At 37.3% G+C, this 22,325-nt stretch overlaps 1 protein-coding gene across 1 annotated transcript in view; it reads right to left on the bottom strand.

Annotated features, from left to right (window-relative positions):
* CRISPLD1 (cysteine rich secretory protein LCCL domain containing 1) overlaps positions 1–22,075 on the bottom strand; it is a 44,372-nt gene extending 22,297 nt beyond the window's left edge. The window contains exons 1-2 of the mRNA XM_079134898.1: positions 21,704–22,075; positions 20,425–20,744 (exon numbers count right to left, since the gene is read on the bottom strand). Coding sequence (XP_078991024.1) covers positions 20,425–20,682 — 258 coding nt within the window. The 5' untranslated portion in view covers positions 20,683–20,744; positions 21,704–22,075. The remainder of the gene's footprint in view (positions 1–20,424; positions 20,745–21,703) is intronic.
* Between the last annotated feature and the right edge of the window lie 250 nt (positions 22,076–22,325).

Genomic DNA, 22,325 nt, shown 5'->3' with positions numbered 1-22,325 from the left:
CCTCTCCTTCAGTCTGAGCTGCATAAGTGACTTCTGATAAACAGAATAAGGTTGTGAGACTTCTGAGACTAGGTTAGGAAATAGAGCTTCTATCTGCTTTTGGTTTATGTTTATTTTCAATTTTAAGAAACATTTTGAATATCTTGATCAACAATTTACAAGTTGAACCACAGCAAAGAAAGAGCTAGAAAGACAATGTGGATAGACAAACTACAGAGACAGAGATCAAGAACTGTTTGCTCCGCTTTGTGAGCTCCAGCCCAGGCATGACGCCTGAGCCTGTGCAAGGGCTCAGATGATGGAGGTCCAGGTCAGGGTCAAGGTCATGTAAGATCCCAAGGGAGTGCCACCAGATGGGCCTGTATTAGAGTCCTGAAGACCTTCACTCAAGGTCATTTTGCTCTTATTTTGCAAGATTCTATAATCTTAGATGTAATTTTTTTTTTCCTGATGAAATTGAAGATGGACCCATTTTTGAGAAGATATACAACTAGTTTCAAACTTATAAATTTGTACATTTCAAGTTTGTTTATACATATTATGTGAAATTTGAAATAAAATCTAAATTATATCATTCATATGCTTTTGGCTAATTTTTCTTATTTATAAAACGTCAGCTGAAATTTGGTTACTCAGAAAGATGACTTTGAGGACTAAAATTTATTTATTGTGTATATACCATGTAGAAGTTGTTTTTAACTTGCAACTTCAATTTTTGTTCAGCCTACTGAAAACAGGAAAACATAGTGAATAAACTATTAAATTGCCAATAAGGGCATTATTATTTTAACATAAGAACAGTGGCAGAGGTGGCATACAACCAAATTCAGTTCTTTATCAATATTTGATAAATATTAATTAGTGACAATTTAAAATAAATTATCTATTTAAAGAATGTAATCAAGAATAGATGTTTAGATCAACTTCAATAATACAAATCAAAAAGATTCTTAAAAAATAAAGTACTGGAAATGTAGCCGTTCTGGAAGAAATATTGTCATGACATGGCAACAGTATGATATGTGTATATTTTTATTCTACAACATGATATTTCAGGTTTTAAGACTGCCAATAATTCATGCTACCCATCCTATTTAAATGTAGGTTGGCTCTAAGCATTGCTATTTAAATTCAGGTTTGAAAAAATTAAGCCAAGATGGTGGTAAGGGCCTTTGTTTTGTTTCTTTCCCTCTGTGAACTATTCACCCAGCACACAAGTCAAACCACATTAAAATTACCATTTCTTATAAGATCCTTGGGGTATATAGAAATAAAAACATCTTCATTTTCCAGCAACATCTACAAGTTGTTCCTTCTTAGAACATAGTTATGTCTTCAATGAAGTTTTATTGCTAAAAGAAACTGAGAATACTATGGGCATTCTTCTTTTTTATTAGTACTTTTTTTTTCTGGTTTTTGTTTCTGGGGGTTCTGGGGGTTGAACCCAGAGCCTTGTGTGCACTGGGCATGTGCTCTACCACTGAGCTGCATCCCTAGCTCTACATTTTTAAGCCAACTCAACATGGAGGCTTACTTATTTCAAGTATGTGTGTGTGTGTGAATTTAAATCTTAACAAAAGACTTCTAACACATAATGGCATTAATACTAATATACTGTATTTGTAGAAAGTGGATATTAGGCAAGTATCTGGACACACATGAAACTTTGACTAATATCCTTTGTGAAATATGAATGAGCATGTGCAGTTCATATTCCCACCAGGATTCCTGCTATTCTGCTCAAAAGAACATTCAATGGTAGTTGAAAATCATTCAAAAAAGGTGGTTTTTAGTAGAGTTAATACTGCTAGCATACCAGTAATTATATCACTGTGTATTAAGCAAAAATCTCATTAGAAATTTAGCTTTTTCTTTCTCTTTGTTATTGAGAAGTTTTTTCTTGAAAAGTTTAAGTATCTACAAATATATCTTCTTGAGCATAGTAAATTTATTTTCAGATTTATATAATTTGGAAATTCATGTTTTAGGGAATTATTTACTTTTCATAGCTTCAAAATTATTATTGCACTAGGTCATACAAGAGTTGAAGATGACTGTTGATTAGTCACTAAGAACTGCCTGAAGATGAGCATTGTGTGATAACTGAGTTTTCCAGATTGGGAGTTGCTATCATTTGAATGTGAACAATGTCCTCCAAAAGTACATATGTGAAGACTTGGTCCCAGAGTTGCTCTGTTGGGAGGTGTTGAGAAACTTTTAGGAGGTGGGGCCTTATGAGAGTCATTGGGGGTATAACTTCATGAGATTGTAGGCTTTGCTTATCTTCTCTGCTTCTTGCTCAAGATTGACAGAATGTTCTATGATCCCTCACACCATTGTCAGGTGCTGTCCTTACCACAGGCCCAAAGCAATGGGCAACCTAAGCCTAAATTTGAACCTTAAAAACTGAGAGTTAAATGAACTGAGAGCTAAATGAACCCTTTGTCTTTATAAAGTTAAATGTCTAATGTATTTGAGTGTAGTAATGTGAAGCTAACACAACATTAAAAGTAGAAGACAGATCATATTCCAAGTAAAATTTAAACATTCATTTCATACAGAATTCATTGTAATTACTGAAAAACTATAAATAGCACAAAAATACATAAGACTAAATTTGTTACTTTTTCACAAAGGTAACATACCTTTCATTTATTCCCAAGATGAATGTGATTGAAAAAATCTTAAACGGTAGTAACATACTATTAGATAGTATGTTAACCTAATCAAATGACAAATGCAAGCCCAGGACATAATTTGCAATTTAATGTGGACTTTTAAAAATATTCACTGCTTTCTGACAAAGTAATAATCTAACATAAGCATGGTGGCATTGAAAAAGCAGTTATGCTGGAAGTCTGGATCTAGGTTGGATGCTCTGGTATTACCCTCCCACCACTGAAAATTTCAAGTAACATGATAAAATTATTTTCTGAAACTGTTTAAACATTTGGAATAAACTTTGAAAAATGAATTCCATGGTCAAGGGTGATATGTTTTTCTCTCATACGGGGAAGCTAGAAAGGAAAAGGGAAAAAACATGGGGCTTTGATCTCATAAAAGTAGAAAGACCAGTAGAGTAGAGGAAAGAGGCCAGGTGGCGAAGAAGGGGAGGAAACGAGGAAACAACAATGATACTGAACAGATGATTTTGTTCTATCTTCTGCACATATGTATAATTACAATGCATCAATACAATATAGGAAAAATAAAACATAAAAATAAAAAATTAATTATGGAAGGGGTGAGAATATTTCACTTTGAGGAAAAATAATTAATTTCACAAACACTTGCATTGGGGACTCACAACACTTTTTACTTAATTCAGAAAACCACCCCCCTGTATCTCCCATACTACCCACCCCACTTCTGAACATACCGATGACAGCAGCCTTCGGTGAGGCTGAAACGTCCCTCCTGAGTGCTGTGTGTTCTGGACATACACTGCAAGGGCCTGGGTAACAAATTTTCCTCCTATTTTCTTCTATAGGCAGAGACCAGGGTAAAAACTACTCAACCATAATTAAATACACCATGAAAGAATTCTCTTTACTATTTAAACTGTACATTTTCATCTCTATCTCTTGATGATGTCAAGTTTGGTTTCTGTTTTTCTTATCTGTAACATCAGAGAAATTAAATAAGTCTTCTTCCTTTCTTTTAGCTTTAAATGCTATTATTTGTACTTACATTCTCTTGGAGATACCCTATATTACTTGCAGCACCCCATAAGAACTTATTAACAGTAGAATAATCTTTTCGCTGGCAACAAAGAGATTCTCAACTATGGGGAAATAGCAGTTTTGTGATTTACCAGATCACATAACCAAGTAGGTTTCAGATGTTCCAGTAATTATGAGTAATTATTAAAGTAGAGCTCAATTGTTTGAGTCACTTAATCTAACACTCTTCAAAAATGGATAAATATAGCAAAATAGTATAAAATTTCCAATTAAGAGAATACGAATATATTTTTATTAAGAAGTTAAAACCAGGCCTCTCTTCAGCCTTGTCCTGAAAATGTTCATAATACCTAAGAAATAAAGCACAGACAACTCTGTGTAATTTTTCTGACAGTTAACAGGAACACAGCGATTTTTCTGTCAATTCATGAATGTCAAAGTAATTTAATTATACATAAAATTATCTTTTTAAATAACAGTGTTACAAAATTATTCTTGCTATCTCACCACTTCTGAAAGACAGGTTCTTAAATTAACTATCTTATTTCAAAATTAAATTCCTCCCCAAGTCACTTGTGTTTTCTTATTTAAATCAAAAACTGCAATAAAAAGATCTGATGAAATATGATGCTCATGTGATCCTCTCTTTGGCAATAACTTGATCACCAGGATATCTCAACAATTCATTATTCTATGGAAGCAACACATCAGATAGTTCAAAAGACAGCCAATTCAAATTCTGAATACAACTCCTCATTCCAAGTCTCTAAAGTCACTTTCTTTTCTTCCAAACAGACATCAATGAAATAAGTAAGTAAATAATTCTGTGCTGAAAAGGCATCTGATGTTTTAGTCAGCAAGTCACTTGGTATTAAAAAGCACAATGGAAAAGAGCCACTGTGCGCTCCTGGCCATTCAGGGTTACTGCAGGTATGCAACTGCTAAGCTTCGCCAGTCCTGAGAAGACTTTGTAGTTGTGGGGAAAGTGCACAAGGCTCAGGTTTCAAAGGAAGCACTTAAGTCACCAGCACAGAGGCACTGCCAGCTTCTGAGACAGCAGAATCACCTCAAGGCCATGCATACACTGCCGTCTCCTGGGAACTACAGAGATTGTGAGGCATGTCAGGTAAGGTTCCCTTAAAATAGTCTCTCAAAAAAAGCCTCATCACCTTAGTAACCACTGAAAGAAATGCCTCTTAATTTTACTAAAATTAATTTCTGATATGGAAATTCAATATCCAAATAATCCCATTGTTTTAATAGTACACTAATACTATATTTAATATTATAACAGATGCATGATACAAGGCAGATTGTACTCATGGGGCAGTAGAGCCATTAATTTGACACAACCCTTACGTTACATTTTCTACAGAATATCTATTAACTAATCTCATCTCATTTCACCATTAAGGCCCTTATAGCCCCACTCTCCTCAAAATGGGCCCTTTACAGCTGCTCTAATAAACTATTCCCATGGCACCTAATATAAAATTTGGCTTAGAATGGATCACAAATAAACATTTTTGATTATTTCTAGTTGGCCTGGGACTGGGCAATAACTTAGGTCAGATGCACAAGAACCTAAGTTCCCAGTCTCAGATATACATGCTTACAAACCACTAGGGAATTCTGTCAAAATATAGATTCTGACTCAGTTGGTCAGGAGAGAAATGCTATGTCTATCACCTGGTGCCAGGACATCCTCTGAGGAGCCATGCTTTCAGTAGCAAGGTTCTAACCAGTCCATTTATATTTCATGGTCATATCAGAGATAACCACAGGTTACCTTCAGCAGGATCGTTCTTACTCACCTCTCCTCCTTAATTACTTAAGCCTTATCCTTTCTCCTCTTGGAAAGTCCCTGCTACTGGAACCAACAGCAACTACAAAACTCCCTTTATCTCACCCTCCTCTGAATCTTTTTTAAACGTAAAAGTTACCTATTACTATATGTTATGGTCTGTATGCTTTGTGGTTTGGATCTGTAATGTCCCCCAAGGTTCATGTATTACATGTATTGCAGGCATGGTCCCCAATGCAGCAGTGTTCAGAGTGGGTCTCTGTAGATGTGGTAGGATCCTGAAGGTTCTGATCTCACAGTAGATTAATCCACTGACAGATTCATAATTTGATGGCACTATTGAGAGGTGGTCGAAACTGTGTGAGAGGTGAGGCCTAGTAGGAGGAAGTAGGTCAGTGAGTGCATGTCCTGGAAGGGTATACCATATCTCAAGTTCCCTCTTCCGATGCCCTCTCACACACTCTTTCTCTTCTCTCACTTTCTGTCTCTTTTTCTCTCTTACTTTCTGCTTTGTGGCCACCATGATCTGAACGGTGTTCCTCTGCCACTCCCTTACACCATATTTTTGCCTTGGAGCCAGCACACAATGGACTGAATCTTCTGAAACCCTGAACCAAAATAAATCTTTCCTCCTTGTAAGCTGATTTTCTCAGGTATTTGTCACATGAATGGAAAGCTAACTATCATGCTATATATTCTCCTAATTCTTTCTATTGCTTTGAGTCTTACTAAACCAGAATTTTAAATCAAAACTGTGCCTTATACTTTTTATGTGTTTTCGACAGTACCCAATATAAAATTTGGCTTAGAACAGATCAAAGATAAGCATTTATTGATTATTTCCAGTCTCACAGTTGGCCAGGGACTGGGTAATAACTTAGGTCAGATCCACAAGAACCTAAGTTCTCAGCCTCAGACAGATGTGATGATATGAATTTAAGTGGAAGGACATCCATTACACACCTATGTTACATAAAGGTAAGTCCCTACACAGTTGAACTTGAATTCTTTTTGTAAATGTTATAACTTTTTATAGACTTCTTGATAAATCAAAGGCTACAATAATGCCATTACTATATTCATTGTCATGTAAAGAGAGTAGTAGTTTACTCTTCAAGACTACTATTACTATGTTCTCAATGTCTGAGGAGACTTCAGTCTTCAGTTTTTAATTTTTTTATATTTTAGTATCAAAATAATAGTAACTTAGAGTTTGAAGATAATTAAAAATTGCTTTTATTTACTGCACTTAGAGATGCCTACTTTAAAAACAAACAGATTAACAAATGAAAATCTTGGACAATTTAGTAAAAGAAAAAGTTCAGGTACATATAGAAACAGACACCTACAATTTAACATCAAACATCCCATTTAAATAAATGATTAATATAAAAAACATTAAATGCATGTATATACTTTGAAACTCTAATATAACACTGTTCATGTTACCTATATCACTGTATTGAGAATTCTGTGTTTTCACTGATCATTCCTGCCTCAAGAATGGTAAGTCGCTACACCTCCAGTCAGTGACAGTCATGCAAATTCTATGGTCTCCTGTCTTTTTGACTGCTACGCAGCTGCAAGCTATTTCAATAACCATAGCATTTTCTGTCGGATTCTTCAGCTTTCCTGGGAAATATGCCTTCAGCATCACCTTCCTGACATTTAAAACAATAACTATAAGGATGATAAACACACACATACAGCTTTCCAAAGCTGAATATCTGATAAAGAACCTTGTGCTATTCTTCCCTTGTCCCCATACAGCCATCTCAGCCCCAGGTGTAATATACTATGCTTCAAAAGGCTCCACTACCCACACTGAATCCCCTCAGGCTCTCTGATTTCTGGTTGGATTTGGCCAATGGAAGACATGGATGAGAAATCAGGGCAATTTAAGTACTGATTATGCCTTTTGGGTCCTCTCCTCTCTGCCTGTCCGTGGTGATGGTGTTCTCTCACAGAGTCCTGCTTCAGGTTCCAGGCCCATTACACTGTGGCTCCACCATTTGAGCCTGGGCCTCCAACCATCTCCTGTGTGTCAACTTAACCCAGTCCACACTCTGCATATAGACCTCTCATTGTTTTTTTCTGTTTGTTTTTCTTTTCTTTTTTTCCTGCAGAACACACATTATTGTATTTTTGTTTCCTGTGAGAAACAAATACCTGAGAATAAAAGGATCTCAAAATTTTTATCACCAAACTATCTAACATATTATCTGAAACATACCAGATTTTAATAAACGTTCTCTTCTTCCTATTACTCTAAGAATCACAACATCTGCTGTCATTAATATGGACTTTTAATTTCCATTTGGAACCGTGTTGATATTCACATGACCAAGACTGAATTTCAAATCCATTTTTTTTTTTTTTTTGTCAGTGTTGGGGATCAAATTCAGGACCTCTTGCAGGCCAGGCAAGTGCTCTGTACTAAGCTATGCCCTCAGCTCCCTAAATCCAAAGGTTTGTGTGTGTGTCTTGTTTTTATGCATTTCAGTGGAATTCCTTTAATTTAAAGTGAAATTAAAATAAGAGCATTGATTTTATGCAGAAATAGGACCTATTTAACTGTAGCACATAATTATTATTTTTTATTTATTTTTTATTTTTACAGATTGCACTGATCCATTGTACTCCAAAGTTTTGAATGACCTAAAAATAAGATAATCACTACCATCTAAAGTTCTAATGAAAGTGTAATCTCAGAATATATATCAAAATTTAGAGTAAGTTATCCTAGCATTGCTTTGAATCCCTTAGCAGTTAACTAATTGGTGACCTTTGTTAGCATTCCTAAGATGACATTTCCACTGAGTCTTCTAACTACCTTTAGAGTTCAGGCGATACCAATAGTAAATACATATACATATATGCATGCATATATGTATATATACATATACATATAAATGTATCTATATATACTAAGATAAATATTTTTAAAAATATTAATAAACTCCAAATTTTGAAACAATAACTTACAAAAACCAAACTAAATGGTGCCAAATTACCCCCAATGAAATGTTTCTTTATAGGTAGGCAGAGAAAAAAATTAATAGTGGTATGTTGCTCAAGTATGCCATGATTAACCCTCAATAGAACAGGCTTCTCCATCATTTGGGAAAAAATGCCCTCAAATAGCTCCAAAATAAAGGGCCAGATCAGTTCACACAGATCACATCAGCCACATGCTCCCCTTCAAAGCTGCACTCATGTTTCCCTACCAATAACTTATAAAGTTCTAACCATCCAAATGCTCCCTACCATAGTCCCTGCTACACAATGACTACAAACTATTCCAAATACCACTTCAAAATATACCTTTTCTAATACACCTCCCCTTCATTTTGAATTTGTTATGTTTATGCAGTTTATAATATATTAATGTTTTCCTCTTACCATATGGTGATTCATATTTTGAAGACAATTCTCATCAAAATCCTGGCATTGTGGTCATTCTGTCTCCAAGAAGATCCCCTGCCTGCCTTCAGGGAGGTTCTGGACCTCCCACATCACATGACAGAGACATCAATGACCCCACATAACTCTGAAAGTCATCAAAATCCATGATGATTTAAAAACCTGTCATGCTCATTAAGGAAGTTTTTCCCCCTAATCGAAAAGCTGCCACACTTAAAAATGGAAAATTAAGTAAAACATAAGCTCTTTACTTCGCTGGGAAGAATGCCTTTGCAATTTCCTAATGGAACTAACTTGTCAAAACAGAATCAAATCCTTTGCATTCAGTCTACTTGAAAATGTTGAAAATCTGGTCATCACATTGTTTCTCCTTCCAACTAGCATAAACTGAGCTTAGAGCACCTGTGAGCTGCTCAGCTAGGGACTATAAAGATTACCACAGCACAGCCTCTAACCACAAAGGAATGCAAGGACAGAGAGAGAGACACACACAGGGATGTATAGGGAAGAGGCAGAGGCACGTCTAAGAGGTTATGGAAGCCAGAACTGGGGTGGGGCCAGTATCTGACTTTGGAGGGAAGATTTATTCAAAAGCTGATTATGAGGAAAAGTAGAAATTCCTTAGAGAGAAAGAATCTACAGAGATGAGTGAGCTTGGCAAGATTAGATCCGCATCAAAACCCCAAGGCATATGGAATGAGAGCAAAGATGTTCCCATGTGATAGCACAGATTTTTATTGTTCTTATTTTATTCTGTTCACAAAAATCTCAGCATGAGAGACCTCTTGGTTTTTTCTCCACAAATAAGTTCTAATGTGCTTATTCCAACTTCATTCAAGAGCCACCCCGATGCATTACCATGCTGGTCTTTGGGTGGCTACTCTTTTATCATTGGGTTTGCAACATACAAGGGACAGCTCATAACAGTAACCCTGTGTTCATGGACGGTCTTGTCTAATAGCTGATTATCCTATTTTCTAGTTTCCACTCCATTCACACCTGCCCACTCTGAAATTCTCCCTCCTCCCTTCTCACTCATATGCCTTTAAAATGTCTCCTGTCACTGGCAGCACTTTCACTATCCAGCAGAACTGGGTCATTACCTAATTTTGATATTTCATTTTCCACTCCTTTTCCAATTAGATGGATCTAAAAAGTAGGCCTTGGAGAATCATATTGTCCAAGCCTCTTCATCTCTGAAGTCTAAGTATGTACAAGGGAGTGAAGGGGGCTTCTCTTCTCCTGCCTCTTCTACACTTGCTATCTTATAAAAAGGGAGAAGGAGAAGGTAATCATTAAGAAGGGAAAATTAAAGAAGCAGAATTCTGGAGTCAGCTATTCATTCATTTTAAAGCTTGTTTCCTGCAGAAGGTGGAAAGACTTCTTTCTACTTTAAGTGGGGATACCAGGACAGCAGCTACTGTATCATCTGGAGACTTATTAGGAATGTAGGATATCAGGATCCACCCCAGACCTACTAGATCATAAATCTGCATTTTAACAAGATTCCCAGGGAATTCTATGCACATTAAAATTTGAAGATGAGAATCAGGTACCCCTTATTTCTATCCCACAAACCATACCTTGTTGTTCATGAAAAACACTTTCTATCCTCCATATCCTATAACTGATTTCAAAATATGTGTTGGCTAAAAGCTTAAAATATAAAACATGCGCAGTCTGCAAAAGAGATTGTGTTGATTTTCGTATTTTGCCTCTGAGGCTGATGAGCTGCCAATACAGGCTATCTGTTGTCTTTCCCCCAAAAAGCTATATGTAAGTAGTTGACATAATAACACCTTCTTGATTCTATTAACTAATTGAAAGAAAATAAAACCAGTAAGATTCACAGTGTTAGGTTCTTATCTTTGGCCAGTTAGTGACCCATGAATGCAAGTGACATAGTTGGGTCAATGGTACCTAATTTCCTTTTTAGAGTTTCTATACAAATATTTATATTTAGCATTCAGTTTTCAGTGTAAACCTCAAATACATTATCTGTTCTGTGTTCTGATCCGTATTGTCTAATATCCAGATATTTAAAAAATGAATTCCCTACTATCATGACTTTAATCATCTCTTTCTTGCCCAGTCCAGCAAATGGTAACACCACGGGCACTGGCTGGATAAAGTGGGATGACCAACAGTAAACCAGAGAAGGCAACATTATTTGCCATTTCTCTGATTTTTTTTTGGCAATATCATGACATACTAGTGAACTTCTCCCATACCTAGTAGACTTTTGAACTTTTTAAAGTATTGAGAGAAAAGTGAACTTGAAGTATCTCAACAACTCCCACACATCTGATTCAGCAAGTACCCTTACACAGAACCACCATAATCACTATTTCATAATAGTGATAACAGTCCTATCCTTAGACCCCCTTCTTCCTTCTTTCCTGCCCACTCAATCCCAGCTGATGATTTTGCTTTGTAGTTCACTGGAGGTAATAAAAGCATTCACATCAAAATTCCCTTTTCTTTATCAAGCACACCAAACTACCTGCTTCAACTCTTTCAACTACTGCTCAACCTACTTTTCAACTCTTGCAGCTTTTTCAGCAATACTGAAAAAAAAGTGACCTCTTCATGTCAATATTTCTTCTCCTAGCTTTTGAGACACCAGCCTATCCTGCCTTCCCCACCAAGCTTGCTGGACACTTGTTCCCAACTTCTTTGTTGACTTTTCCTTTCTGCTGGACCTTTACACAGTACTATGCTCCCAGGCTCCATCTAAGGCATTCGATCCCTGTAAATAAGTCCTCTCCTTGAATAATGTTGTTTAACAAATTTAGTTCGGATAGTTCCTAATAATATCATTATTGTCTCAATTATTTTTACTTCTTCACTGACAATTAAATGCACTGAGGATGTCAAAGAACCTCAAACTAAACTTAGCCAAAATGAAACTCCTGATTCCACCTTCACCTTCTCCTGCTGTTTCTCCTCCTGTCTCATCAAATGCTTCAACTATCCACAAAGGGGCTTTTACAACCTCAGAACATTCTACTTTCTTCCTTATACTTCCCCATTTATTTTAAAGCAATCAACAAAACTAGTCAGCAATATTATCAAAACATTCACCGAAAGCACAGGCCTCTCTCCATCTTTATCATTCACTAATGGTCCAAATCACCATAGTCTTTTACCTAGAATGTAGTGATGGATTCCTAACTCAGCTCTCTGCTTTCAGACTTGGCCCTCTTTCAGATTACACTCTGGAGGGCTGCCAGAGATTGACACTGGCAATAAGGTCACATCAGTTCCTAAAAAGAAACCATCCAATGGCTTTCAATAACTAGGAATAAAATCCAGCAAGACCCAAAAGGTCTCTGGTCCATGCCAGTATATCTACTTCATTTTCACTTCCCCTGTTACTGAAGAACATACAGTCACAAAGACCATCTTTGTAAAGCTCCAAAAGATGACTTAAAAACTTTGTGCTTGGTATTTCTTCTGCCTAGAATGATAGTCTGTGTATCTCTGCTTAGCTGGCTCCTTGTAATTCAGCTCTCATTTCAAAAGTCAGCAACGCAGAGAAACCTTCCCCTACTATTCAATAGGATTAGTTTCATAGCTATCATTCTTTATCATCTCACTCTGCTTCTTTTCATAACCTGATGAACTTTTCTTACATTAATGTATTTCCCAGAATCAAGTACAGTGCCTGGCACATACATGCTCAGTCAATATCTATTGAACTAAATGCATTTTCTGAAACACAAATTTCCAATACAACTAAATTGCTTAATCTATTACAAACTCCTCCTTAAAATTATGAAGGCAACAAAAATTCAGGAAAATATGGAAAGAGTTCCTTAGCCATGGTATTGTAATGTCCTCAACAGACACTTAAACCATGTACAATTATTTGGTTGTATGAATTCCTAAAAGGACTGAGAGAATTCAACCTGAATGGCAAAGAACAAATGTTCCTGAATTATCACTATTAACTGTTGATTATATATAGCTACAAATAAATATTCTCATTTTTCATAAAAACATTCAGTGAAGATAACAAAATTAAAAAATCACACTAGGAAATTGAATTTTCACATAACTGCCATTAAATTTGAGATCTGTTCCCAACTGAATTATCTCTTCTAAAATTAAGTTGAAAACTTTGTTAGAAAAGAATATGAATAACATGTGGATCACAGGAGATGCTGTATGTTTGATGCAAAAATGAGGGAACAAGCCTGATGATTTCCCCTGTTTTTTCCATGAACTACTCTTGGACCATTATCACTATACTTAAACTATTTTATCAAATCTTCAATGGCTTCCATGTTGTGGAATATCTTATAAAATTGTCATAGTCACATTTTACTTGAATTTTATAGGCAGCATTAGCCGGAATTGATTATCCTTCCTACCTTTCTTCATTTGGTTTCAAAATCATCATGTTCTCTGCTTTTCTTTCTAATTCTCCATTCACTTTGCAGTTCCTCCTCACCTTCTCCAGTTCTACACTTTAAAGGGTGTCGGGCTCACTTCTTGAACATCTCAATCTATATTTATTCGCTTCAAATTCTCATCTTTCCTCCTGACTTTACCACCTAAGTGCTTATAAAGTTTAACTTTATGACTGAAAATGGTCCATATAAATATAATTGTCATATGTCCAACTGCATATTTGACAAATTCATTTGGATATCTAAGCTGAATCTCAAGTTTAATGTCCAAAACTGAGCTCCAGCTTTCTCTGCCCAAAGTGGATACCTTCCTTCCCATTTTAGAAAAGAGCATTTCTAATGCTTCCAGTTCCTCAGGCAAAAACTGCACTGTCACCTCTCACATCCAGCATCTCTCTGTGCTCCCTCAAAACTGAAATAAAATATCACACCCCATGATTGTACAGTGGGGATCTGGACAAGAACTGGGCTGTTGTCCTGTTCTGCATCTCATGCTAATGTTCTCATCTTCTGTTATTCAGAGAGTACTGTAAATGGCTGGGTTAAGGGATTGAGGAGGAGATAAATTAGGAAAATAGCAGGCATCTCTTTTCAGGGAAGTTAGAAGGCAGAGTTTGAGTTCTACTACCTTTAATCTTTTAGGATGCTGCTGATAACATGGGTACCAAGTAACTGGTGATGTCTGGAATCTCTGTAATCACTCTGGAAGTCCCTCAAGTTGAAGGATCCAGAAACTTCCCCATCAATATTTAAACCGGGGTGAATAATTCCCTCAGTTTTCAAACTCCTGCAGCCTAGGCATAGATAGATTTAGATCATGTACTACATGCAGAAAATCCCAACTTACTAGCAGCAAAGTCAATCGCACAGTCTTGCAACAAGGTTTCCTTGAAATTTTTGGAATCGATGTTATGATTACAAAGACGTTTACGTTCACACTCTTGCCACTTTTCAACACCTTCACAGCTGCCACCACAGTCCCAGCCACCATCACTGTGATTACTGCAGTCGGTCTCTGCCCACATCATTGCCCCTCTGTTCACCACCTAAGGATGATTTTTCAACAAATCTAGAACAGTCCTGAGTAAGCAGATTAGCTCCTCCTCTATTCAAATGCTCAAATTTTTTTTAGTCACTGAAAGTGAGAATCTCTATAATGACCTATTATCTTCCCTCCCCAATTAGTTCTCCAATCTCATTTGCTACACTTCCCCAGCTCTCTCTGTCAGCCACCTGGTCCCACTTGCTGAGTCTGGTTATTCAGGGCCTTCACATCTAAGTCCTTGCTAGGAACAATGTTTGCTGTGTTCAGTACTGAGCCCCAAACAGTGCAGGGGAAATTCCAACACATGTTGAACAAAGGAATGAATATACTACAATTGCAAAATCTTGTGACATTCTTCTAGCTCTGAGTACTCCATTGAAACTCCAGACCATGTCTTACCTGTCTAAAGCCCTACCTTGCTTATATTTAGTAACTCCCAGAACTCCAGGGAGTTACTCTACAGTTATAAAGTTCAGTAGAACTGGGCTATAAAATCACTTTATTTCTAAAAGCACTGTTCTCTACAGTGCAAGTTCCAAAAGAAGAAAATTAATTTTAAAATGTCAATGAAGTTTTAAAAATTCAGTTTTCATAAACTTTAAAATTTTATAAAGACCAAAACTAACTTTGTTATTTCTAAGCACTACTACTAAAGTGAAGTAACACTTTGGGCCAATTAAATAAGCTATTTTAAATTTAGAATAAAGAAATTCTAGTAACTTGAAATAATTATGATATTCTATGAACCATAAGAGATTTCATGTATCTTTAAGTGCATGTAGATATTGCACAAAGTTAAAAATATTTAATTTTTGAAAATAACCAGACAAGCACTATTCACAGAAAACTATTACAATGAACCTTAATTGTGATAAACTCTGGACACTTTTAGAGTAAGAAATGTGTAAACACCAAGCTATGGATCAATGAGTCTAAAGTCATCATGTAATCATCTGCATTTATTTTAGATATATGTCACTGAGGGCAAATAAATGATTTATGATAGCAAACAGCAACCCACAAGCTAAATATTTTTGCACATCCTTTGCACAACCCAGATTAGCAACACCTTGTTCAACAAACGAGGTTGTCCCATGTTCAGTTTCTAGAATTATGTATGTACTGAAACACATAAGGTAAAACTCAATTTTCAATTTTAAGCGTGGCCTTAGAAAGAATGCAAGGGACACACACTGGAACCAGGCCACTGTTTACCTCTTCACACATTGCAGATTGCAAGTACCACTGGGTTCATAGCCTCTGGTTGCTTAGTAAAAAGAGAGGCCTTCAGTGGTATTTTGTTCACATTTGGAATAAAGTCCTGCCAAGCTTCTGCCCATATCCTCACCCACATGTGAGGGGAAAGTAAATATGCCCAGCCATCGGCCCTCCTTGATGGCTGCCAACAGGTTTCAGGAAGACATGGAAACAGTAGTAATAGCGGGAAATGATTTATATAATTGGGCAATGTGTCCTTCTTAGGTCAAGCGCTTGGTTGCTGAATCACAATCTAGACATAGCTACACTTTGTATAATAGTAAATGATATTAGATTCTAGTTGATCTATATAATGATTTAAGAGACCACATATTAAAAATGTTAACAAGATGTAAATACTCATTACTACATTTTACTATGTAAGTTCCAGGGACACTTGATCATTTTAGCACCCCTTGAGTGTTTGAAAAAAAAATTTTTTGTTCTGAATTATCTGAAGTATTTATGCCTTCCTCTCAAGTTGTTACTACTTCTCCATTCAATGCCTCTGGTGCTGGTGATATTCTTTCTTCTAGAATTTTTATTATTTTTATAATAATTTTAATTCTGATACCTGACCTCCATAGGTATATCATATATAATCTTATCTGTTCTTTACCCTCCCTTTATTCAACACATATTTACTGAATATTCAATAATATTCACTTAACACTTAATGAGTACCTCTTCTATGCACCAAGCACTAGATACTAAAGATAAATAAGATATGATCCTTACTGTTCTAGGAAAGGAAAAAAAAGAGATGCAAATATTTTATTGCAATAAAACTTTAATACTATAAACAGGCTACATGAAGTACTTTAGGAACAGGGTAGAAATAACTACACCAGAGAAAACTTCATAGGAAAGACAATGTTTGAGCTTAGTCTTGAGGGGGAAATAGGAGTTTGCTAGAAGGACACAGAGTATAGGTGCTTCAGGCACCAAGGACACAGAATGAGCAGAATGACACCAAATGACAGAAGTATGAGGAAACATGATCATCATTAAGAAGAGTGAGAAGCTCAGTGTGGACACAGGTAAAGGAAGGTGAGGGTTATGGGGCAGACTGGACTGCACATGAATCTGTGAGCTGCTTAGGTGTCAACAGAACTTTAGTGCAGCCAAGTGATCAGTTCAGGTTCATTTAAGAAAAAAGTCAACTTCTGTAAAAGTGAGGAGGGTGGACTAAATTAGAAATAAAGTAGGAACTGATTGGTATAGTCTGCCCATGTAGATGTGAGGCAATGAGCAAATGAAATAAAAGAGGATGAAATAGAAGAGAGTCTGAGACAAATTCAGAAACATTCCTGAGACAAACTCTACTGAATATGGCAAGTAGTTGGTATTCGTGTTTGTGTGTGGAAAGAGGTAGCAGGACTTGAGGATGTGGCCAATTACCTGCTTGTTCATTAGTCTCCCTCTTAGGCCTGAACAGACATCAGTGACACTGAGAAAGATGCCAGGAAAGCATGCAGGTGGGCAAATGAGGGTAAAGGGAAAGAAAAAGGTAGTTAGTTTCCTTTTCAGACATTCTTTGCTTGAAATTTTTGCGGAAAAATATCACATGGAAATGATGCAATGGACTGGAGGAAGTATGCGAAAGCTGTGCACAGAGAGCGGTCAGACGGAGACATGGAACATGAAGCCATGAATATCAGAGTGTATTTAAAATCAAGGAGGAGAGAGGCTCTGTAGAAGGAAGGAAGACAAAAACAAAATCCTGGCAAACAAATTTTAAGGATGAGCAGGAAACAAGGACATAGGAATTAAGCCAAACAATGGGGTCTCACAGCTCATGGATGGGAAGGCTTAAAGAAAGCAGATCTGTTCAAACAGACTCAAATATTTCCTCTTACTACAACCTGTGGGCTTTTCATTTTTTTCACCAATTTGACCAAAGAAAGAAACAATATCCAAAATGGTTGCCAACCACCAGAGTCAATACCAGTAAGCGGCTGAGACAAAATGTGACCCTATCCAATTCCAAAGACAGGATTTTTTCCTTTAAAATCCATTGTGTCTTCAGCAAGAGCTTCCTTTAATGATGAAAAGGCTTCTACTTCTCCATTTGCCCTAAATTACATATAGAAACTCTCTCTTCAGGATTACTGGTTCCTGTCAATTACTCCTCTCTCCCCTTCCTATCTGCCACACATGTGGGTCCATCAGCCCAATCTGCTTGTAGGGCCTGATAATCGGCCTGACAATCCCTGCCTCCTTGCATGTGTCTGCTCCTCTTCCTCTCACTGACCTTTGTCCTCCAATCTCTTCTACGATTCGTGGTGCTGACCACCTTCAAGAAACAGCAAACAACTTGCCATCCTAACTCTCACAGTTAGACCTTTCCCTGTTCCCCTGGCATTGCCCATAAACAAAGAATGCTGTGTCCTCGCTTACTAGAAAGGTTTCAGATATTTCTACGCTTTCTTCTCAATCAACCTATAAGTTCAGCAAGGGAAGATTCATCCTTCCAGGGTCAATGTTTAACCCTCCAAGTTAAATGTGGATAAGAGTAGGGTGGGGATGTGATGTTAGTAAGTGTGGATGTGGCTTGGCTACCATTGGACTAAAATAAGCACCAATTGTAAATAAGGTAACTGGTTATTCAAACATGTAATAAGAAATGACATACAAGGTATACATGGCCAAAGTGGTGGCATCTATCACAGGACATTGCAGATTTTATGAAAACAGCCCTTCAGACAGTTTTTAATTTTGTTTTCTCAGAATAAACACATTCCCCAAAATGACTTGAATAAATTGTATTTTAGGAGATTGATCAATATCTGTACTTATACCATCATAAAATACATAAATCAACAGTATTTCCAACAAGTAATATTTTTAAACTTCCCCTTGAATGTGTATTTTTTAAAAAAAACCTGTATTCCAATATCACAATGAGATTCTAAACTCCTCTGAAGCCTGGTTAAAGGCCAAGACACAGTTCCAATGGTAATAGTATCTAAGGGCAACACAACATAAACCTGGCTGGTTTCTGAATCTACATTTCAAGGACAGAATAAAACCAATGAAACTAAAAAGAAACTCATATAAACATTCCAGAACAGACATCATACAATAGACAGTTATTTTTTTTGGAAGTCAGACATGAAAAGGAATTATAGAACTTTTCTTTCATGATTTCCATACATATCCTTAAATCACACACAAATATTTTCAGATTTCCTTTTGTGGGTTCGAATGCCAAAGTTCTTCCTTATTTTAAAGAAAAAGCAACTGAATACCTAGCCACATGGAATAAGCATACAGTGGCCTACTTGGAAATGCTCCATAATTGGCTGTGTTTGAAGGTTGGTAGATGAAGAAGTCAAACTATTTTTCACTATGGACACACACTTTAAGATACACAAGAAGCAGAAATAGGAGACACTACTGAATTTTGATGAGTTAATGATTTCTGTAGATATTTTTAAGCGTGAGGAAGAAATTAATTTAGTTATAAATGTCACAGGAATACTTACTGAGATCTTGCGATACATCAGCTAATGAGCTAAACATTGCACAGGTTATCTATCTCACTTAATCTTCACAACCCTCTAAGATGAGTACATGCAGCAGATAAAAGGAAAGTGAAGTAGAGAAAAACTGCCCAATGTCACACAACTAGTGGGGGTCAGTGCCAAAATTTAAACCCAGACAGCCTGATTCCTTGCCCCCAGTTCTCAAGCTCTCTTGAGTACTACCTACCTTCTTTGGGGTAAAATATTGTGTCCAGTAAAAATCAGAACAATATAATGTAATAATTTGTAATGGATAATGGAAATTTAGACTTCCATATTTCTTGAAAGTTATCTAACTGAAGAATACCCAAGACAACTACTGTAAATGTAGAAAAAAGGAAAAACCAGAATGCATTAAAAATAACTGCACCCTACAATGTAACCAAAGGAGAAATATTATTTCTGATGTTCACTAATTAATCTTTGGTGTCACCAACTACTAGTTTTATCAGGCTTTACTAGTGTATAGGTAATTCATGGAATATTATAAATTTTTGAAGATTTCTAAATATGGGGGGTATACTAATAGGCTTACAGAAATAATTTAATTTCCCAAACTTGTTAATTTATGCTGAGTAAATATAAGGTTATCAAGGATAAGGTGGATATTTTTATTTAATGTTTTGCCCTATCTTGTTTTTTGTACTTCAAAGTTCATAAATAATGAATCCAGGGAAGGAGAAAGTCATTGCCAAAGCACAATAACATATAAAGCAACCACAGAAATAGTCCCTTTACAATGTCATTTGTATATGTGTAAGAAGCAAACCCCCATTAGAAACTTGTATACACAATATGTAGTATATATTGTATATATATATGTGTGTATATGTGTGTATATATTGCATATATATGCAATATATATCCAGAAAGTTTCTTCAAATTCATAATCTCTGAACTTTCCAGACTACCATACATAAAGATTCTATCAGGTATTAGGATGTCATTATTCTATTAAGTCATTTAAAAGCCATTGCACCTGCCGTTCAGCAGTATGGAAACTTTCCTACAGTAAGAGTAGAATTTGGAACACTTAGTAGGAATACTGAATGTGAAGGTAGTTAATTCTCAACATTCAAAGAGCTCTTAGAAACAAGAGGAACACTAATAAAAGAATGTGCAGAGGAAGATATCCTTGAACAAAAGCTTTTTTATTTCATACAGGACAAATGGTGAAATATTAAAGAAAAGCATGAAGGAATCTAACCACAGGGGCTGAAAGCATCAATAAACATTTCTTTTGTAAATACCACTTGAAAAATGTCCTTACCATATACTCCATATTTGAAGCTGTTGGGTACACCTGACTTCGTAATTTATTATGAAGGTCCAAGATACTCTGCATGTCATTGTCTGTGATGGCCCTTTTGCCTCTTTGCTTGGCTGTCCACCACTCACCATCCTCATCCATGTATTTTTCCAACAGTTTCTCCAACAAAGTGGCATTAGGAACCACCATGGCTGGAATTGCTCTAGCCATGAATAGCACTGTGGTTACTCTCAGCCACTCCTGCACGGTACACTTCATAATGAATGACCTCAGGATTTCCCCGGGAAAATCTCCAAGACTGGCTCTTCCACTCCTTTTGGCTATAACGACATGTCACGTGATTAAGATGAATGTACCAACAGATATAAATATTCTATTAACAAAAGCAAAACAGTAGTTATAAAGGGATTGTGCCAGTTTGTCTATATAAAACCTGCACCTTCTTAAATTGATTATCTACATTGTGAAATTAATTATCTCCAATTCATTTTTTTTCTTCCAGAGTAAGTACATTAAACAATGCACCGTTTCCACAAAATAGACAATTATATTTTCCAAGATAACCATGAGGCCAAAAACAAATGGGAAAAGTAGTTCAGGAGAGTCCAAGCTTGAAAAAAAAAAAAAATTCTGAATTACAAGACTTTAAACGGCTACACATGACATACAACCTGAAAAAGGTAGTATCTACCTAGGGTGTTTATTTCCATCTGGAGGTTCAATGTTTCACTTTTAAAGTTCTTTTTTTTTTTTTTTTAATTTAAGCCATTATTTGATTCCTGTGTTCTTGTTAAAAGGCATTTATAATGTCCATTACATTCTGAAATTGAGGGTGAATGTTTTGAAGAAGTATTACATGCTATTCATACTTGTACCCATGGATACACAGAGAGGACCCAATGAATGGTTCGAGTCACCGGGGAAAGTCTTATCTACGCACTAGGTCAAGAACTCGATCACTTTTTCTTGGAAGGTTTGTGCCTAACCTGTACCTCGGAGAGAGCCAGCAACTTTGGAGTTTTTCCTCCTTACACCACAGGCACACGCTTAACCCAATGAAGAGCGCGCGCCAGGAGAGGTGAAACCAACAAAGTGACTTACAAGAACAAGATCCCGCTCATCGCCACAGCCACTGCTCTCTCGGTAGACCACCTAACCTCCATGCTGTACCATTCTCTACAAGTTGGCTTTTTACTATTCTTAGAGTTAAAAAGAAAAGGGGAGGTAGGAAAAGGTGGCAGCGTGACCAGCGAACGATGCGTTTTAGAAACGCCCTTACCTCTCCAGTGTGAAGTTCCCTAGGAGAGCTGAGTCCAGCAGGACGGCCGGCCTCCGCAACCGCCTCCAGTCTTCACACTCCAACGCAAACACACAGCCCTGTCCGGGAAGGACCCGGGCACAGCGCGTCCCCGAGCAAGGAGGGCGCTGACTGCAGGGGATCGCGAGCCTCTGACTCCTCGGTTCCTTTCAAACCTGGAAGAAGTAGCAGGCAAAGGGCTCCAAACTTAGACCAAGAGGTCGGGGCGGAAAGAGCTGCCTCTTTAGCTTGCCACGGTGGGCGCCGGAGCGTCTCTGAGCATTATCTGCAGGAGCAAGGGGCGGGGACACCAGCAGGGCTCGGCAGCGACCTCGCGCTCCTGCCGGGTGCAGTCTCCGCGCGCAGACCCAGGCGCCAAGCGCTTCCGCCGCTCCCTCTCGCTCCCGGGCATTTATTGCGGTCCCTGCGCGCGCACGTGACGTGGGCGCTCCTCCTCGCCCACCCCCACCTCCACCTCACCCGGCCCTGGCCCCAGGCCCGCTGCAGCGCAGCAGCTGCCCGCCCCGCTTCTCCTGGCGCGGAGAAGCCAGGGCGCCCGGCCTTTGTGGGCGTGCTTTGGACCTCAGAGACCCAGGCGGGGATG

Source organism: Sciurus vulgaris (assembly GCF_902686455.1).
Source record: "Sciurus vulgaris genome assembly, chromosome: 1".
NCBI classification, from domain to species: Eukaryota; Metazoa; Chordata; class Mammalia; order Rodentia; family Sciuridae; genus Sciurus; species Sciurus vulgaris.
The sequence above is the reverse complement of the archived record's forward strand: the minus strand, read 5'-3'. Positions and strand labels throughout refer to the sequence as shown.